This window comes from Centruroides sculpturatus, unplaced genomic scaffold (genome assembly GCF_000671375.1).
Source record: "Centruroides sculpturatus isolate CEXI.00-Female unplaced genomic scaffold, Cexi_2.0 scaffold1050, whole genome shotgun sequence".
In the NCBI taxonomy this organism is placed as follows: domain Eukaryota; kingdom Metazoa; phylum Arthropoda; class Arachnida; order Scorpiones; family Buthidae; genus Centruroides; species Centruroides sculpturatus.
Window position 1 is genome coordinate 29,460 of NW_019385340.1, and position 19,392 is coordinate 48,851.

At 32.0% G+C, this 19,392-nt stretch overlaps 2 protein-coding genes across 2 annotated transcripts; both read left to right on the forward strand.

Moving 5' to 3' along the window:
- The first annotated feature begins 599 nt into the window (after window positions 1-599).
- On the forward strand, window positions 600-4,019 carry LOC111637854. The gene is made up of 4 exons (XM_023383438.1): window positions 600-747; window positions 822-1,035; window positions 2,505-2,589; window positions 3,913-4,019. The coding sequence occupies exons 2-4, from the start codon at window positions 874-876 to the stop codon at window positions 4,017-4,019; spliced, it is 354 nt and encodes a 117-aa protein (XP_023239206.1). The 5' UTR covers window positions 600-747; window positions 822-873.
- A 2,953-nt stretch (window positions 4,020-6,972) lies between these two features.
- Window positions 6,973-14,432, forward strand: LOC111637855. The gene is made up of 6 exons (XM_023383439.1): window positions 6,973-7,120; window positions 7,195-7,408; window positions 8,878-8,962; window positions 10,289-10,416; window positions 12,218-12,281; window positions 14,275-14,432. The coding sequence occupies exons 2-6, from the start codon at window positions 7,247-7,249 to the stop codon at window positions 14,430-14,432; spliced, it is 597 nt and encodes a 198-aa protein (XP_023239207.1). The 5' UTR covers window positions 6,973-7,120; window positions 7,195-7,246.
- Window positions 14,433-19,392: the final 4,960 nt, after the last annotated feature.

Consider the following 19,392-nt stretch of genomic DNA (forward strand, 5'->3'; position numbering starts at 1 on the left):
CTGCGATAAACCGTTCAACTTCCTTCGCATGTCAGAAGAGGGCTTTGTTTTGACAGTTCTTATTGGAGGAGTTCTGTGCTTATAAATAAGGTCACCCTCCCACAGGGCAGTTCCCCTGAATTTCCCTGGTAGAAATTGTTGTTTTTGTAGAAGTGTAGAAGAGAGACATTTTGATGGCTCTATCTTTTATCATATTTTAATTTAAAATCTCTTTATATTTTCAAAACATTATAAAACGACAACAAGCTTAATCTTGTGTGTAGTGTTGAGTTTTTTTAAATCATTAGAAATGCTATTAACAAATAAAATCATCATTAAGTGTGATCCGAATGGAAATACACACGAACCCCATTAACTCTCCATACCGTCGACCTTAAAGGATGGAAATTTAATAACATCAATGCTCCTAATAAAAGAAAAAAGACCCAGGAAGAGGTAGATTAACAAAATAGCTCAAAACCCAAGAAAAAGGACTGACGATGTAACAACGGTGTTTGCCATACGAGTGATGGAAACGAGGAGGGTTTTAAGAATAATCGTTTGCCATATATCACGTGGGTTTCTTAGCTACAAACTGTCACGTGAGTTGGTGACGTGTTACCCCTAGACTTTCTCGCATTAACCTTGAGTGTGCACCTTTTTGTTTACTCTCTCTGAGTTTGTCTTTGTTACTCGCTTTAAAATTTCAGTGAAATTATTGTGGATATTTATTAATTGATATAGATTGATGTAATTCAAGCAGGAGAAGTAAGTGTTTGCTATTATACGAATTTTATTTATTTATTTAAACAAATCTCAATTCAAACTCGACGGTTTTAAAGCCTTTCATTGAAAACAGATTCTTGACATACGAGAATATTTTAAACTGAGAAAATGAAGATAAAAGTAGAGCCAGAAAATGAATGTTCAGAATTTATATTTAACCGAGGTGATGAAAAGTTTCTTTTAAAGAATTACAAGAAAGAATTTAATACGGATACCAAAACATTTTGTAGAAGAATTAAATCAGAACCTTTAGAACATAAAAATATACAGGTGAGTAAAATGTACGTTTTGTAGGCACTTGTGCAGTTTAGGGGTACGGCTGTTTGAAAGGTTTTCTTTCTTAAAATTAATCGATTTTAGACTAACGTGACTCGAACATTTCCAAAATACGTATAATTTTTTTGGAATAATCCATATAAAATATGCTATAAACAAAAAATTGTAGGAATACTTACCGAGTGTGCACCGTTCGAAAATTCCTTGCTTAAACTTGTTTTCGTCGCGGAGCGGCACATCGAACGGCGGACGCGTACGAAGCTGTCATGTGACATTTATCGGTGCTATTCTACGATTCTAGTTTTGCTTTAAAAGCGTTATTTACAAAGCTTCTACGTTTACTTCACGCCTTCCAAAATTTTAAAATGAAGTTTATTTACTTAAATTTATTACTACGATGGAAAACGTTACAATTTTAATTAATGCGATCTTTGACACTGCATTTTATTTGCTAATTTCTCACAGTTGCGAGTGTAACATGATAATCCCAATCGTAAACAATCTTCAACGTTGGAAGATTTGCTCGAATTTTGTTAATTATTTTAACCTCATAACAATTGTGATTAGTTTTTGTAATGACGTTCGACATTGTGTTTGTTTGTCACTGACACAACACTGTTGCATATTAAGCATTTACATTTCTCCTTACTTCGATAACAAACTTCTACCTAATCTTTGTTGGTTTTTATTCGGATTACCGATTTTGAGGTAAAATGTTTATGTACAAGAAAACACAATACGACATTGTGAACCCCTGTTCTATTGTAATCCATAAGACAAACAAATAAACAGTAGTGCGTTATAATTTCATGGAACCAGGGCAAATTTGAATCGGGAAAATCCTACGTGAAGTGTTGATTTCAGACATTTTCCTTCGGGAACTGAAGGGGAGGAAAAAGGTTGATCTTTAGTATAGTTTCGTTTATTTTATTAATTAAATTTTATACAGTCTATGCATTTTATTATATTTATTTCAAAGTTTCTTCTATGTTTTATTTTCTACTTATTGTATTATTATTCGTGAAGTCATAAAGGATTAACGGGGATAACATTTATTTAAACGTCCACAGAAAGGAACAAATTACGGAAACTTAGACAAACTGGAACAATGGGAGAGCTCCTAAATGTCACATTTATTGTAAGCCAGAACGGCATTTATTCTAATTACAAATAACCGAAAAATACAATTAAATAGTTAATAAGAACGGGTGTATTTTGTATGTTTTATATCATACAAATACTATGTGAGAATAATTTACAAGGAATTTATTTAAACTTTTTATACTTTGGATCCTTTTGAGTAAAGAAATGTGGTTCTAGCAGAAAAACGTATGAAAATGCTGCAGATTTTAATTAAGTAAACGGAATTTTATGTTTTAGTTTAAATACTATTTTTATTTATTTTTTGTATAAAGATTAACTTGTCCAATAATAAAACAGAATTTTTTTTTCAATTATTTCAGGTAAATACTTATGAAAATTTAATTTTAACAAATAACACAAGCGATTCTAATATTTGGAGTAATTCTTATTGTAATAGCGAAATAGGTAAGAGAATTCATACTTCTTACGGTATAAAAATATGTTTCTATTGATTATAAAAAGAGTTAAAACCTAAATATAAATAAATTCATATTTATATAAAAGTTAAGTTGATAATATTTCATAAACATTGCAAATATTTTATACACGGTGCATATGAAATTAAATATATTTTAATATTATAGATATTTGGTGTTGATAGAGTTAAAGCTCTCAATTCAATTTATCAGTATCCTAAAACAGAAAAAAATCTCTTTTTAAACTAGTGTTTTATTATTATAGAAAACAAAATAGTGGTCTTTTTAATAAAACAGAATAGAAGAAACAAAATACAATAAAACCTGAGTAAACTGAACATTTTTCCGGTTTATCAGGTTTATTTAATCATAGAAAATAGCTGTATGTTGAAGAATTCTTGCTGTTTATGCAGGTTTTCGGTTTGAACAGGTATTACCCTATACGTGACAGTAAATTTCAGCATATACAGTAATTACACGTGTTTACTATCTAACCGTGATTTATCTTAACGAAAAAAGTGATAAAGTATTGTGTGACGAAGTTAATTTGCCGGGTTTAAAAAGATTAAATTTTAAACAAATCATCTTTCGTTATCGGTGAGTTGCTAGTGAAACTTCCAGGTCGAAAGGTCAAAGTTCCTAGGGTTTGTTTCCCCGTATAGATATTTTATTTTTTTTCATAATATCATGCTTATTTACAAGATTTTAGCACGTATTATTGTTTTTTTTTTTTTACATTCGATTCGAAGCGCCAAGCTTACTTTTAGCAAGAATGTACACCATACCTTTCCCTTAACAATACAGTTGTGTTTGTCATCTATGTAATACTTTTCAGGTAGGAATTTAAAAGTCTACAATTTTTACAAATTTCAGCCAAAATATCCACGATAAAAACAAACTGGCTATCCCTGCCTTTTGTCTTAGTGACAGGGGCTCAGTTTAAGTATTGTGACAAGTAAATATTATAGGGACCTCTTTCTTTATTAAAAAATTACATACTCAAAATTTACTGAAACTTTAAAAGGTATGTTTATGTATTTCGGGTATTGACGCTATTAAAATTTGGTAGATAAACGTCGAGAGAGTGGGAGATAAAGGGAGAATCGTGTGTCATATCTTGTGTAGGGTCGGAAATTAATGACGATTTTACTCATGATTAACCTATAATATTTTTAAAAAAATTCATTCTGTACTGAAAATTAAGGCATTTAGTATTTAAAATTATTAAATTTAAAGTCAGTTTTATTTATTTATTTCAATTATTTGCTTAGAATTTTTTTTAAAACTAAAACACTGCAAAATTCTAATACAGATTGTAAGAATAAAGAAATAAAAAAGGAGAAATGTGACACTAAAAATGACATAAAATCAGAATGCAAAGTCGTTTTGAAAAGATTGAATNCAAAATATTATGTATGAAAGGAAACAATCAAACTAAAAAACTTTTCTAAATAACTCGTAACTTGTCTAAACCATTGTATTACAGTTACTGATCTTGACATAATAAAAAATTTAGCAAGGAGTTGCGTAACTTCTGCTGTTATATTTTATTTTAAAAACCATTTTTTAATTATTAATCCATAATAAATCAATAAAATTGTATGTTTTGTCAGCTATTACGAGATTTTGTTCTTAAACTTTTATATATTTTTAATTTTTATAAAATAGCAAAAGACTACATTTTGAAGTTAGAAATGTGTTTTGTAAAACACTGTAAATGCTAACAAGTAAAATCTTAATTAAGTCTGACTACTCGCCAGATATAACACGTGACCACTTTCTATCTCTCCATCCTCTTGAACTTCAATAACCAAAATTTAACAGCATCAATGTCTTTTACATTCAAGCCACCGTGCCCAATTTCGTTACTTTATCTTCACTCCTTTATAATTAAGCGAAATACATGCTTACACACACACATATATAGCCTACATTGAATCTTCTGTAGTTCATTCATTTCTAAATTGTAAGTGACGGTCAAGCAATCGGCTTTCGGATAAGCTTTTTTATTCAAAGAAAGCATTTCTTCGAATAAAAATGGCAACAATTTTTTACGTCTAAGTCTTGATCTATACGACAAATCATCAAAAACTGTAATGCACGAGAAAGACGACAACGTTTAAATTTTCTTTAAAGTTTTAAAAATAAACCTTTTATCAGCTTGAGTATGAAGCTCGAGCGATACAAGCCGAGTTCTAGATATTCCATAACTGTTAATAAAAGAAATAGACCCCACGTTCTATTTTTTAAACAACTCAATAGAATCATTAGCATTATCAACTAATTCTTCGTCGTTACCACTCAAACAGGAAAGGATAATGTTATTTTTCTTCGAATCATTGTATAAAGAGTCCATGTAATAATTCTGAAGAGAAAAATTATTTATACATACAGTTTTATAAGTCGGAAGTTCGGTAACTTTTCCTTCCAACCGGGTTTGACGTTCGTCATACACTTTTTGTTAATTACACAACCAGTCAAATTTCGTTGACAATCCTTCCAGTTTCGATAGAATAGTATAAAAACGTTCATTAAGAAAACTCAGAATCTTCTGAAAAATTTGAAATAAAAATCCTGCTATACAAAATAATCGTCCAATCGAGTTGATTTCAATGTTGATTCGCTTGGAGTTCGACGACGTTTACAAAAGATGCTATACGAGACATTAGACCTAAATTAAGTTTAACTCCTCCGATAATAAGTAAAGAAAAAACTAAGGTAAAAAAGAAACTATACAGTAAAAAATACATCCTCAATAAAGTCAATTAATGGTAAACAGTTGAATTGTGGATCGTAGCAGTAAGTCGTAAAAAAAACACGCCAACACTGTCAAAAACGCCCCCCGTATACACAAAAAGATAAAAAATTTTAAACACAGAGAAACCACAAAACCCCTTCAGCAAAAACGGGTTATCCTCTCTAAAACGAACACGTTGGCCAAAACGTCAAATTTCATTTAAAAAAAACATCCAAAATGACTTTGTTTTGACATCGAAAATGTTTAAAGCTCGCAGGGCAATTATTTATGCAAATATACTGTTTAGAAGATATATGTCTTCCCATTTCCCACTTAATATTTTAGCATTTCAGTTGTGTTTCTCGTCTTTAAAGCGACACTGCAATCTTATAGAAAGGTATTTTTACTCACCTTCCGTTCCAATTTAATTGTTTTATAACTCTTCACATCTGTATTGAATTCTTTCTTAAAATTCTTTAAATCGACTTCAAAATTTTCTTCGTTTCGTTTAATTGTAAAGTCCGAATGTTTCGTTTCTAATTCTTCTTTTATCTTCATTTTCTAGATTTACGATATTCTCGTGTATCAATAATCTGTATTCAATCAAAGAATTAATTAATTAATTAATGTTCATTCGAAATTTAGTGCAAGTAACAAAGAAAGACGAGTAAACTTATTACTATTGTTCCGGTTCTAAGGCGTGCACCCTCAAGGTTAACGGAAGAAACTCGGGTGATGACACGTGTCCAGCACACGTGACACTGCAGCTATAAAATCACGTGTTATGTGGTTAATAGTATTGTTTTTAAAACGCACTTATGAATGTTTATAGTACAAAATTAAAAATTATATTATGCCTATTTAATCACGTCTTTCAAATATAAAAATTTTCTGGTTTATATCATAATCGATAGCTTGATAGTTAAATATTAACTCTCTTATAATTAAAAGTTAAAATTTAAAAAGCAGGTAAATTTATAAAATAAATGAATTAAATTACTAAGAAAAAAATGAAAAAAAAATTAAAATTTGATTATATTTTGTGCGAACAACACTAAAATAATCATTAATAGTGTGAAATCCGCGATTTTTACGCCGATGTCGGAAAATCTTTGTAAACAACTCCGATGGGGAAAACCCACTTTTGGTGAGAAGTACACCGATTGTTTTCACATTAAGGTGGGAAAGTTGACAGTTAGTTGATCGGAATGCACGGTAAGTGTCAACAGAAGTCGATCACGTGACTCATTTCCCACGAATAACGTATAAAAGCTCGAGTCTCCGAAAGCTCCGGGCGATCCCTCGGAAGTTATACTTAGTAAATGTGCCATATTTGTCTCCATACTCCGGACCGACAGGACATACGACCAANTACACACGAACCCCATTAACTCTCCATACCGTCGACCTTAAAGGATGGAAATTTAATAACATCAATGCTCCTAATAAAAGAAAAAAGACCCAGGAAGAGGTAGATTAACAAAATAGCTCAAAACCCAAGAAAAAGGACTGACGATGTAACAACGGTGTTTGCCATACGAGTGATGGAAACGAGGAGGGTTTTAAGAATAATCGTTTGCCATATATCACGTGGGTTTCTTAGCTACAAACTGTCACGTGAGTTGGTGACGTGTTACCCCTAGACTTTCTCGCATTAACCTTGAGTGTGCACCTTTTTGTTTACTCTCTCTGAGTTTGTCTTTGTTACTCGCTTTAAAATTTCAGTGAAATTATTGTGGATATTTATTAATTGATATAGATTGATGTAATTCAAGCAGGAGAAGTAAGTGTTTGCTATTATACGAATTTTATTTATTTATTTAAACAAATCTCAATTCAAACTCGACGGTTTTAAAGCCTTTCATTGAAAACAGATTCTTGACATACGAGAATATTTTAAACTGAGAAAATGAAGATAAAAGTAGAGCCAGAAAATGAATGTTCAGAATTTATATTTAACCGAGGTGATGAAAAGTTTCTTTTAAAGAATTACAAGAAAGAATTTAATACGGATACCAAAACATTTTGTAGAAGAATTAAATCAGAACCTTTAGAACATAAAAATATACAGGTGAGTAAAATGTACGTTTTGTAGGCACTTGTGCAGTTTAGGGGTACGGCTGTTTGAAAGGTTTTCTTTCTTAAAATTAATCGATTTTAGACTAACGTGACTCGAACATTTCCAAAATACGTATAATTTTTTTGGAATAATCCATATAAAATATGCTATAAACAAAAAATTGTAGGAATACTTACCGAGTGTGCACCGTTCGAAAATTCCTTGCTTAAACTTGTTTTCGTCGCGGAGCGGCACATCGAACGGCGGACGCGTACGAAGCTGTCATGTGACATTTATCGGTGCTATTCTACGATTCTAGTTTTGCTTTAAAAGCGTTATTTACAAAGCTTCTACGTTTACTTCACGCCTTCCAAAATTTTAAAATGAAGTTTATTTACTTAAATTTATTACTACGATGGAAAACGTTACAATTTTAATTAATGCGATCTTTGACACTGCATTTTATTTGCTAATTTCTCACAGTTGCGAGTGTAACATGATAATCCCAATCGTAAACAATCTTCAACGTTGGAAGATTTGCTCGAATTTTGTTAATTATTTTAACCTCATAACAATTGTGATTAGTTTTTGTAATGACGTTCGACATTGTGTTTGTTTGTCACTGACACAACACTGTTGCATATTAAGCATTTACATTTCTCCTTACTTCGATAACAAACTTCTACCTAATCTTTGTTGGTTTTTATTCGGATTACCGATTTTGAGGTAAAATGTTTATGTACAAGAAAACACAATACGACATTGTGAACCCCTGTTCTATTGTAATCCATAAGACAAACAAATAAACAGTAGTGCGTTATAATTTCATGGAACCAGGGCAAATTTGAATCGGGAAAATCCTACGTAAAGTGTTGATTTCAGACATTTTCCTTCGGGAACTGAAGGGGAGGAAAAAGGTTGATCTTTAGTATAGTTTCGTTTATTTTATTAATTAAATTTTATACAGTCTATGCATTTTATTATATTTATTTCAAAGTTTCTTCTATGTTTTATTTTCTACTTATTGTATTATTATTCGTGAAGTCATAAAGGATTAACGGGGATAACATTTATTTAAACGTCCACAGAAAGGAACAAATTACGGAAACTTAGACAAACTGGAACAATGGGAGAGCTCCTAAATGTCACATTTATTGTAAGCCAGAACGGCATTTATTCTAATTACAAATAACCGAAAAATACAATTAAATAGTTAATAAGAACGGGTGTATTTTGTATGTTTTATATCATACAAATACTATGTGAGAATAATTTACAAGGAATTTATTTAAACTTTTTATACTTTGGATCCTTTTGAGTAAAGAAATGTGGTTCTAGCAGAAAAACGTATGAAAATGCTGCAGATTTTAATTAAGTAAACGGAATTTTATGTTTTAGTTTAAATACTATTTTTATTTATTTTTTGTATAAAGATTAACTTGTCCAATAATAAAACAGAATTTTTTTTTCAATTATTTCAGGTAAATACTTATGAAAATTTAATTTTAACAAATAACACAAGCGATTCTAATATTTGGAGTAATTCTTATTGTAATAGCGAAATAGGTAAGAGAATTCATACTTCTTACGGTATAAAAATATGTTTCTATTGATTATAAAAAGAGTTAAAACCTAAATATAAATAAATTCATATTTATATAAAAGTTAAGTTGATAATATTTCATAAACATTGCAAATATTTTATACACGGTGCATATGAAATTAAATATATTTTAATATTATAGATATTTGGTGTTGATAGAGTTAAAGCTCTCAATTCAATTTATCAGTATCCTAAAACAGAAAAAAAATCTCTTTTTAAACTAGTGTTTTATTATTATAGAAAACAAAATAGTGGTCTTTTTAATAAAACAGAATAGAAGAAACAAAATACAATAAAACCTGAGTAAACTGAACATTTTTCCGGTTTATCAGGTTTATTTAATCATAGAAAATAGCTGTATGTTGAAGAATTCTTGCTGTTTATGCAGGTTTTCGGTTTGAACAGGTATTACCCTATACGTGACAGTAAATTTCAGCATATACAGTAATTACACGTGTTTACTATCTAACCGTGATTTATCTTAACGAAAAAAGTGATAAAGTATTGTGTGACGAAGTTAATTTGCCGGGTTTAAAAAGATTAAATTTTAAACAAATCATCTTTCGTTATCGGTGAGTTGCTAGTGAAACTTCCAGGTCGAAAGGTCAAAGTTCCTACGGTTTGTTTCCCCGTATAGATATTTTATTTTTTTTCATAATATCATGCTTATTTACAAGATTTTAGCACGTATTATTGTTTTTTTTTTTTTTTTACATTCGATTCGAAGCGCCAAGCTTACTTTTAGCAAGAATGTACACCATACCTTTCCCTTAACAATACAGTGTGTTTGTCATCTATGTAATACTTTTCAGGTAGGAATTTAAAAGTCTACAATTTTTACAAATTTCAGCCAAAATATCCACGATAAAAACAAACTGGCTATCCCTGCCTTTTGTCTTAGTGACAGGGGCTCAGTTTAAGTATTGTGACAAGTAAATATTATAGGGACCTCTTTCTTTATTAAAAAATTACATACTCAAAATTTACTGAAACTTTAAAAGGTATGTTTATGTATTTCGGGTATTGACGCTATTAAAATTTGGTAGATAAACGTCGAGAGAGTGGGAGATAAAGGGAGAATCGTGTGTCATATCTTGTGTAGGGTCGGAAATTAATGACGATTTTACTCATGATTAACCTATAATATTTTTAAAAAAATTCATTCTGTACTGAAAATTAAGGCATTTAGTATTTAAAATTATTAAATTTAAAGTCAGTTTTATTTATTTATTTCAATTATTTGCTTAGAATTTTTTTTAAAACTAAAACACTGCAAAATTCTAATACAGATTGTAAGAATAAAGAAATAAAAAAGGAGAAATGTGACACTAAAAATGACATAAAATCAGAATGCAAAGTCGTTTTGAAAAGATTGAATTTTAAAGTGAAAACTGAATACGAATACGAAGATTTAAAGGTAAGTGATACAAACTTTTAAATACTTTACACATTTTATAAGTTAATTTGCATAATACTTTCTGTGCATTATATCGAAAAAGAAGGTAAATATAAAACTAATTTTATACAATTATGCTGTAAGTTTTTGTGTATTCTGTATTAAAAAACAGTCGTAATTTTATGGTTTTCCTCACGATAAAAGTCCGAGAGATAAAAACATTGAGTGTTCGTTTCTTTTCTTTCTTCTTCTTCGGTGTTGTTTATATGGAGATTTTAGCTCAATGTAGGCTCTTTCTCCGAGTAGACTTGTGTGTGTATGATCGCTATGCGACCGATTTGCCGGCCGTATCCGAACGGCCTATACGTACGCGCGGGAAATAATGCCTTCCGGAAGGACTTTTATGGGGAACTGGCCTCCTATTCAGTCGTTATTGGCAAGGAGAAAACCCGGAAAACTCCAAGCAGCCAGCCTGTCCGATCGCGGCGCGAACACACGACCGAACTTCCCAGTTTTTAGGGTCTGGTCACCGCTATGAGCGGCAACGGAGACCACTCGCCCACTGGTGGGTCCCAGTGTTTAGGGTCTGGTCACCGCTATGAGCGGCAACGGAGACCACTCGCCCACTGGTGGGGGCGAGTGTTTGTTTCAAACTCATCCAGGGCTTTATCGAGCCATGAACAGACCAAGACACGTGGTGAAATGGTAACTTGATAGTCAGTTCGTCCTCGAATTTGTAAGACACTAAAATTATATTAAAGGAGTAAAATCAGAAAAGCGATTGTGGTAAATATTCGGATAATTTAAGTTTATAATAATATGAACATATTTATTATAAAATAAACGATTGTGAAGTTGCCGAAATGATGGAAGATAAGGGGAGAGGACAATTGAAATCAAGATAAACGAGTGATAAGGGACGGCATATGAATGATGGTAGAGAATATGGTGGAATATCTTAACAATATAACTCGCTCATTTTGAGCCGAAGTGGATGCTTTACAGAATATTATAAAGTGTGTTCCTTCTCGAACGATTTCTTTTCGAGTAAATCAGCGATGTCGAGAGAAGTGAAACTGTGAATTGAAAAGAGGAACATCCGAATTTGTTTTTGAAATTCGGGGTGTTTAAAGAATTATATCTTCGAATTTCCTTTTTCGATTGGTTACTTTTTTCTTTCCAGTGAAATGAGACCAGATTGGACGCCGAGAAAGGTCAATCTTTGGCATTCATCTGACGCCTTATCTCGGCTGTCAGCAAAGGATGTTGATCGAACTTTGAGACTTTCACTGATAGTTTAAACAATGATGTTTTTTTTTTTTCTTGCCGTACAAGAATTTTCCTTCGTTAAAACGTCTCGTTTTTCAAATTATTATTATTTTTTTCGTTTTACGAGAGGCTGAAATTTTCCTTGTCTGACATTTATTAAAAAATTATAACACGTGTGCTCCAATCCCACGGTTCCTCGGAGAACCCTGAGTCTTGATAAAAGTACTGTTGGTTGTTGGTTGTGGTTTCGCTCCTGGTCAATGGGAGAATTTTCCGAGTTTCTTCACTTTTTTCGCAACACTCAGACAGGGGCCAGTTTTCCTTAGAAACACTTCCGTAAACACCCCCTTTCAGCAGGTTGCCCACATGTCGCACTCCCTTATTCAACCGTAAATCAAACCGAAAAAAATTAATAATTTGTACAAAATATGTAAGAAATAATTTAGTTTTAATGCACTTTTCTAATGCACAACAACACATTTATAATTTACATAATTATTTTCCAGTATAACATGTTTTTTTTTCTGTTCTTTTCTGTTTCTAAATTCTTTAGCCTGTGAAGAACGAATTTTTCATTCCCGACAGAAACTCTAACAGGAATGATACGAGCGCACAAAGTAAGTAACAAGTTTATTTGTTAAATGCTTACGTAAAGATCAAATTTTATATATATATATATATATATAGCCTATATGTATATGCTGTATGTGACTTTAAAATTTTGGTGNCGATACAAGCCGAGTTCTAGATATTCCATAACTGTTAATAAAAGAAATAGACCCCACGTTCTATTTTTTAAACAACTCAATAGAATCATTAGCATTATCAACTAATTCTTCGTCGTTACCACTCAAACAGGAAAGGATAATGTTATTTTTCTTCGAATCATTGTATAAAGAGTCCATGTAATAATTCTGAAGAGAAAAATTATTTATACATACAGTTTTATAAGTCGGAAGTTCGGTAACTTTTCCTTCCAACCGGGTTTGACGTTCGTCATACACTTTTTGTTAATTACACAACCAGTCAAATTTCGTTGACAATCCTTCCAGTTTCGATAGAATAGTATAAAAACGTTCATTAAGAAAACTCAGAATCTTCTGAAAAATTTGAAATAAAAATCCTGCTATACAAAATAATCGTCCAATCGAGTTGATTTCAATGTTGATTCGCTTGGAGTTCGACGACGTTTACAAAAGATGCTATACGAGACATTAGACCTAAATTAAGTTTAACTCCTCCGATAATAAGTAAAGAAAAAACTAAGGTAAAAAAGAAACTATACAGTAAAAAATACATCCTCAATAAAGTCAATTAATGGTAAACAGTTGAATTGTGGATCGTAGCAGTAAGTCGTAAAAAAAACACGCCAACACTGTCAAAAACGCCCCCCGTATACACAAAAAGATAAAAAATTTTAAACACAGTGAAACCACAAAACCCCTTCAGCAAAAACGGGTTATCCTCTCTAAAACGAACACGTTGGCCAAAACGTCAAATTTCATTTAAAAAAAACATCCAAAATGACTTTGTTTTGACATCGAAAATGTTTAAAGCTCGCAGGGCAATTATTTATGCAAATATACTGTTTAGAAGATATATGTCTTCCCATTTCCCACTTAATATTTTAGCATTTCATTTGTGTTTCTCGTCATTAAAGCGATAATGCAATCTTACAGAAAAGTATTTTACTCACCTTCCGTTCCAATTTAATTGTTTTATAACTCTTCACATCTGTATTGAATTCTTTCTTAAAATTCTTTAAATCGACTTCAAAATTTTCTTCGTTTCGTTTAATTGTAAAGTCCGAATGTTTCGTTTCTAATTCTTCTTATATCTTCACTTTCTAGATTTACGATATTCTCGTGTATCAATAATCTGTATTCAATCAAAGAATTAATTAATTAATTAATGTTCATTCGAAATTTAGTGCAAGTAACAAAGAAAGACGAGTAAACTTATTACTATTGTTCCGGTTCTAAGGCGTGCATCCTCAAGGTTAACGGAAGAAACGCGGGTGATGACACGTGTCCAGCACACGTGACACTGCAGCTATAAAATCACGTGTTATGTGGTTAATAGTATTGTTTTTAAAACGCACTTATGAATGTTTACAGTAAGAAATTAAAAATAAATTATGCCTATTTAATCACATCTTTAAAATATAAAAATTTTCTGGTTTATATCATAATCGATAGCTTGATAGTTAAATATTAACNATTTTATAATAAATTTCTTCTACTATTATGTAACTATGTGATGATTTTTTTTTCTGGTTGCACTCACCAATGTCCGCCGAATGCGTAAAGCTTCAACACTGGTAATTAATTGTCTGTTGGTCGTGGGTTTGCGCCTGATAAACCTATCTCTCGTCTCTTCGACGAATGACGTCAAAACGAGAGTGGCGATTCTGGTCCTTTGTAACGATCTCGCCTTTGTTGGTGATGTCACGATTCTGTTCGGTTGATTATACATTTTCGGGTTATCTGCACGCGCAACACGGTATAAAATTTTAACCAATGAAATTGTACAATTTTCGAAAATGCAGAATAAGAAAACATAGGGCACGAAGTAATCAAAATGTCTCGAATTACGTTATCCTCGGAACAGATGGAAGTTTGATAATTGAGTTGCAAAAATGTCCATATCTAGTTATAGGAGAATTGGAAGGAAATATTTCCAAATATACTTTGAGGGACGGACGGCAAGAAGTAAGAGATAAAGTGAACTGTCTAGACAATGGTCTACTGATCGAAGTGGAACCATGAAAAAAAGATGGAGTCACTGGCGTTCCCGAACTAAAAGTAAAGTGGCGCTTTAAGAAAAGATATCTTTACAACAGGTGGAAGGAAAAAATTACTTCACCATTAACAGATCTTGAAGAAAATGTCTTATCATTAATCGGAAACGAAGAATTTGTCTAAGAAGAAGAAAATTTATTTCAGTTTGGAAGTTCTGTACAAGTTCTCTTGAACCTTTAAGTGATGTAATATCTTTTTATTTATAAATTTGTTTATTATATATTAAATATAGTATATATCAGTGGCGTGCATGACATTTGATGACAGGGAAGCTGTGTTTCTGTAAGGAGCCGACTTCCAGGGGTAATCGGTTAATTGCACGTCAGGGTAGCGGTCGGCAACAGATGGTCCACGAGAAAATTTGTGTGATCCGTGGAAAAATTTGGACTATGATCAACAGAAGGTTACGCGAAATATTACGAAAGAAATGCAAAATTCTCATTCATTGAGGGTTTTTATTTGAATCTAAAACCAAATACGAAGTGACTGTTATCAATAAATAATGAATAATAAACAATATTGTGAGTGCGATTTTCGTCCTTGGTAGAAAAGCGCTAAGAATCCGTAAACTTATTTCAAACAAGCAGCAACGAACTTTAGGGTTGCATTAATTTTTATAATTAAACAAGCGAATTTCGTATTAATATAGTAAAATTGAACTTTTATAATCATTATTCTACAGATTTTGTATCGTTTAAAAAAGTTTATGAAAGTGGTCCGCGGAATTCAAAATCGTGAGTTTAGTGGTCCATGAGGTCAGAAAGGTTGCAGACCGCTGTGGTCTAGGGTCCATTCGTATTCGTTTGTTCGATAAGCCAGTAAAAACAGTAGACTTCTCTAAATGTATTTTTAATATCACAATTACATTATGAATCGCTAGCTTACTTGGTGAAATAAAATGTGTGGTGGTTGTACAGTACTGTACATACCTGTGCAGTGCGTGCATGCACGCTGATTGCCAAACTGCGAGGGTGCCGATACCGGTTAACGTGAAATGCCTCTTTTGTCGCATCACTGGTATACCTCAAATGACGCGGCAGGGTTGTTGTTCAACTATCAGAGCACTGTGTCGTCATCTATTCACATAAATATAGATTTTAGTGACTTTTTAGATTTTTATTTCCGATAATTACATAAACGTTTAATGGATTTTTTCCAAATATAACCAGAAACTTCACTCATTTTGTTGTATTAATGGCCAAGTTTGATAAAAATCGGGTGAAATTTCGTTGAGTTTTTACCTCAATTCTAGTTTAGATATAATTAGAAAATCACACGCCGGAGGATTTTGGAATTGTAAATCTTCACTTACAACTGAGATTAATAAAAATCTGTAAATTGTCAAATGTGATATCTACAAAAAAACGCAGGAGTAACGAAAAATATACATATTCAAACCTTTATATTATAAAATGAGCATAAAAGTGCGCTTTTATTTTACAGAATACATTTCGAATTATTTGACAAAACCTGCGAAATTATTACATTGTATTTTTATCAAATTTCAGAAAAAGAATAGTAATATATTTTTTCTTTAACTCATAGTAAAGTTCATTTGTAGAAAATTTTTTTATAATTTTCGTCGAATTTTCATTTCAAAGGCTGATACGTAAAGAGTTTCTTTATCTTTTTCGTTACCATAACATTCCCCACCCACAGTGATACTGCAAATTCCTCTTACTTAAAGCTACTTTAAAGCATGTTGTATCATACCACCATCCTCCTCAGATATTTATTACAATCAGATGACCATATATAGATGAGATTGTAATTTCATCTTGAGTCAGTTATGGAGATAGCCAACATTCCTATGGAATCCGGAACTGAATCGGAACGGGCCGAAAAATGTCAAATTTTTGGAAGTTGGTCCGTTCGGATACGTCAGACATTATTTATCAAATCACGGCCCATCATATCTCGGGCTCGACCAGATCCGAGAAAGGAATAGACTCCCCGTTCTGTTTTTTTAAACAACTCAATAAATCCATTAGCATTATCAACTAATTTTTCGTCGTTACCACTCAAAGCGGAAAAGATAATGTTATTTTTCTTCGAATCTTTATCGTTGTATACAGAGTCTATGTAATAATTATGAAGAGAAAAACTATCCGTACATACACTTCTAAAACTCGAAAGTTCAAAAACTTCCCCTTCCAGTCGGGTTAGACGTTCATCGTACTCCTTATGTAAATTAGACAACCAGTCAAATTTCGTTGACAATTAGAGTAGTGTCAAAACATTCTTCAAGAAAATACAGAATCTTCTTAAAAATTTGAAATGATTTCAATATTGATTCGCCTGGAGATCGACGACGTTTACCAGCAGAAGTCGAAGCTTTATTGTGAGGAGAAGATGGAGTACGAGAAAATAAATCTAAATTAAGTTCAACTCTTCTAATAGTAAGTAAAAACGAACAAAATTAAAAAAGAAACTATTACAATAAAAAAGACATCCTCAATAAATTTAATTAATGGTAAACAGTTGAATTGTGGATCGTAGCAGTAAGTCGTAAGAAAACACGCCAACAGCCAGCACTGTCAAAAACGCTCCGATATATACAACAAAAAATTTAAAGGGAGTGAAACGAACAAAACTCTGTCAGTAAACAAAGTGTTAAAGCAACACTACTTGTAGAAAAGTATTTTTACTCACCTTCCGTTCCGATTTAATTGTTTTATAACACTTCACATCTGTATTGAATTGTTTCTTAAAATTCTTTAAATCAACTTCAATGTTTTCTTCGTTTCGTTCAATTGTACAGTCCGAATGTTTTGTTTCTAACTCTTCTTTTATCTTCATTTTCTCGATTTACGATATTCTCGTATATCAACAATCTGTATTCAATCAAAGAATTAATTAATAGTTTACTGGACAACGTTGTGTTGGATATATTGAAGCTTGTCTTTCCAGTTTATTTTATAAGTTTATCAAATTGGATATTATTTAGATATTTATATACATATACTTTATCAAAGTTAAGACATTTTTTTTGATTATTAATTATATAAAGGTAAGAAATTTAGAGATATTTTAATTAAGTACATAACTGATTATTATATAGGCCATTTTTAAATATTTTCAAATTAATTAGTAAATATACTTTAGTTATACATTATATTTTTTCGTTAATATAGTCAATTTGATTCATAGAAATTATCAAAGTTGCCCCATTTATTAAATATTAATAATTTCTTATAATTGTAAGTGAATATGAATAAACTAGTTTAATTAGGATATAATATAATGATCAACGCTTTCACGATGGGCTAAAGAAGTGACCAGTACTGTGACGTCATAACATTTACGACCAGGCCTCGAATAACGATGGCCTCGGTCTTACTCTCCTGTACTCATCGGACACATGTCCCCCTGTTCGTCAAGACGATCCACGTCATTAATATATCAATCAACATTCCACCAATCAAGTTACGAGTATTTAGCATATGTGAACTGTCTCTCGGCTAGGAACCAGTTATGATAGCTTAATAATAGAAGAAAGTCAAGGGTTAGCACGTCATTAACTCAGGTCATAGTTTGCAGCTACGAAACCCACGTGAAAAATATTGTTCCTAGAACCCACCTCGTTTCCATCACTTGTGTGGCAAATACCGTTGTTACATCGTCAGTCCTTTTTCTTAGGTCTTCAGCTGTTTTGTTCATCCACCTCTTCTTCGATCTTCTCTTAGGTGTTTTTCCCTTCATTAGGTGCATTGATGCTATTAAATTTTGATGGTTAAAGGTTCGATAGTTAATGGGGATCGTATGATAACAGTTGGCATCATCAAATTTTAAATAATTTTTGGATATATATATAGAGAGAGTTTTACAAAATAACTTAAATATTATATACCTTTTAATAATTTCACAAATATTTTTTAAATAGGTGATATTTCCCTATCTTTTTGAATTTCTTCTTTTTTCTTCTATGTGCGCCGGAAGTTTAGAAATTTTGCCGCACTGTCACTCTCTTCTACACGGGCGACAAATATTATGAGGGAGAATCCTGTGTCAGGGTGACCTCATTTTTAACTGCAGAACTGCTGCAATTAAAACTGTCAAAACAAAATATCTACACTTCCGACATGTGACGGAAGTCGAAGTGATTAGCACAGAGCAGTTGGAGCTACCCCCATGTAGTGGCGAATAAATCTAGAAAAGCGAAAACATACAAGTAGGCGGCAGGAGGAAGTGGAGGTTGGGTACTGAACGGTGACCGTAGGCAAAGGTTGGGGTCACTGACAAACTTTCCCTTTCCTGTATTAAAATGGGTGTAAAGAAATATTCCTTGTAATGGTTTCCAGATTTGGAGAACAATGCACAAAGTATGAGTTTCTTTAAAAAGTTTTTCTAACATTATTTTCAAGCCTTTTTCATAGAAGAAAGAATGAGTTCGCGGGTGATCCGGAACGGTTGGAGGCTTGGGTATAATTTGACACTGATTGGTGCGAATCTCATGCAAGAACAATAGAATCTCGAGGAACTGGTGTTATAACACTTTAACAGAAAAAAGTTTCTTCTCCAATTTCGTATGTTTTACAAAATGAATGTCGAACAAATTTATAAAATTTTGTTAAAAGTAAATTATAAAATCTAGATTCTCGGGTAATATTAATTTTGCATCGAATTTTCTGCATTAATTACACTATTTTTAATTAATTGCAACTATCGTTTCATTCCACATAACTATTGTGAGATTAGCAGTGGGCCACTGGGCCCATCCCAAATGACCACTTACTCTGCAACAGGTTGGTAAAATCCGTTCTCGGCTTGTCGGATGGCTAGGAGGGCAAAAATTTGAGTGGGGGAGTGCGTCGGTAAGTCGGCAGGTGTACATCAGAGACAGGAGACAGGTTTAAAAACTAAACAAGCATTTATTTATATAACTAAGCTAGGATACATAGGTTAAATGCGATTAAATAAGTTCACT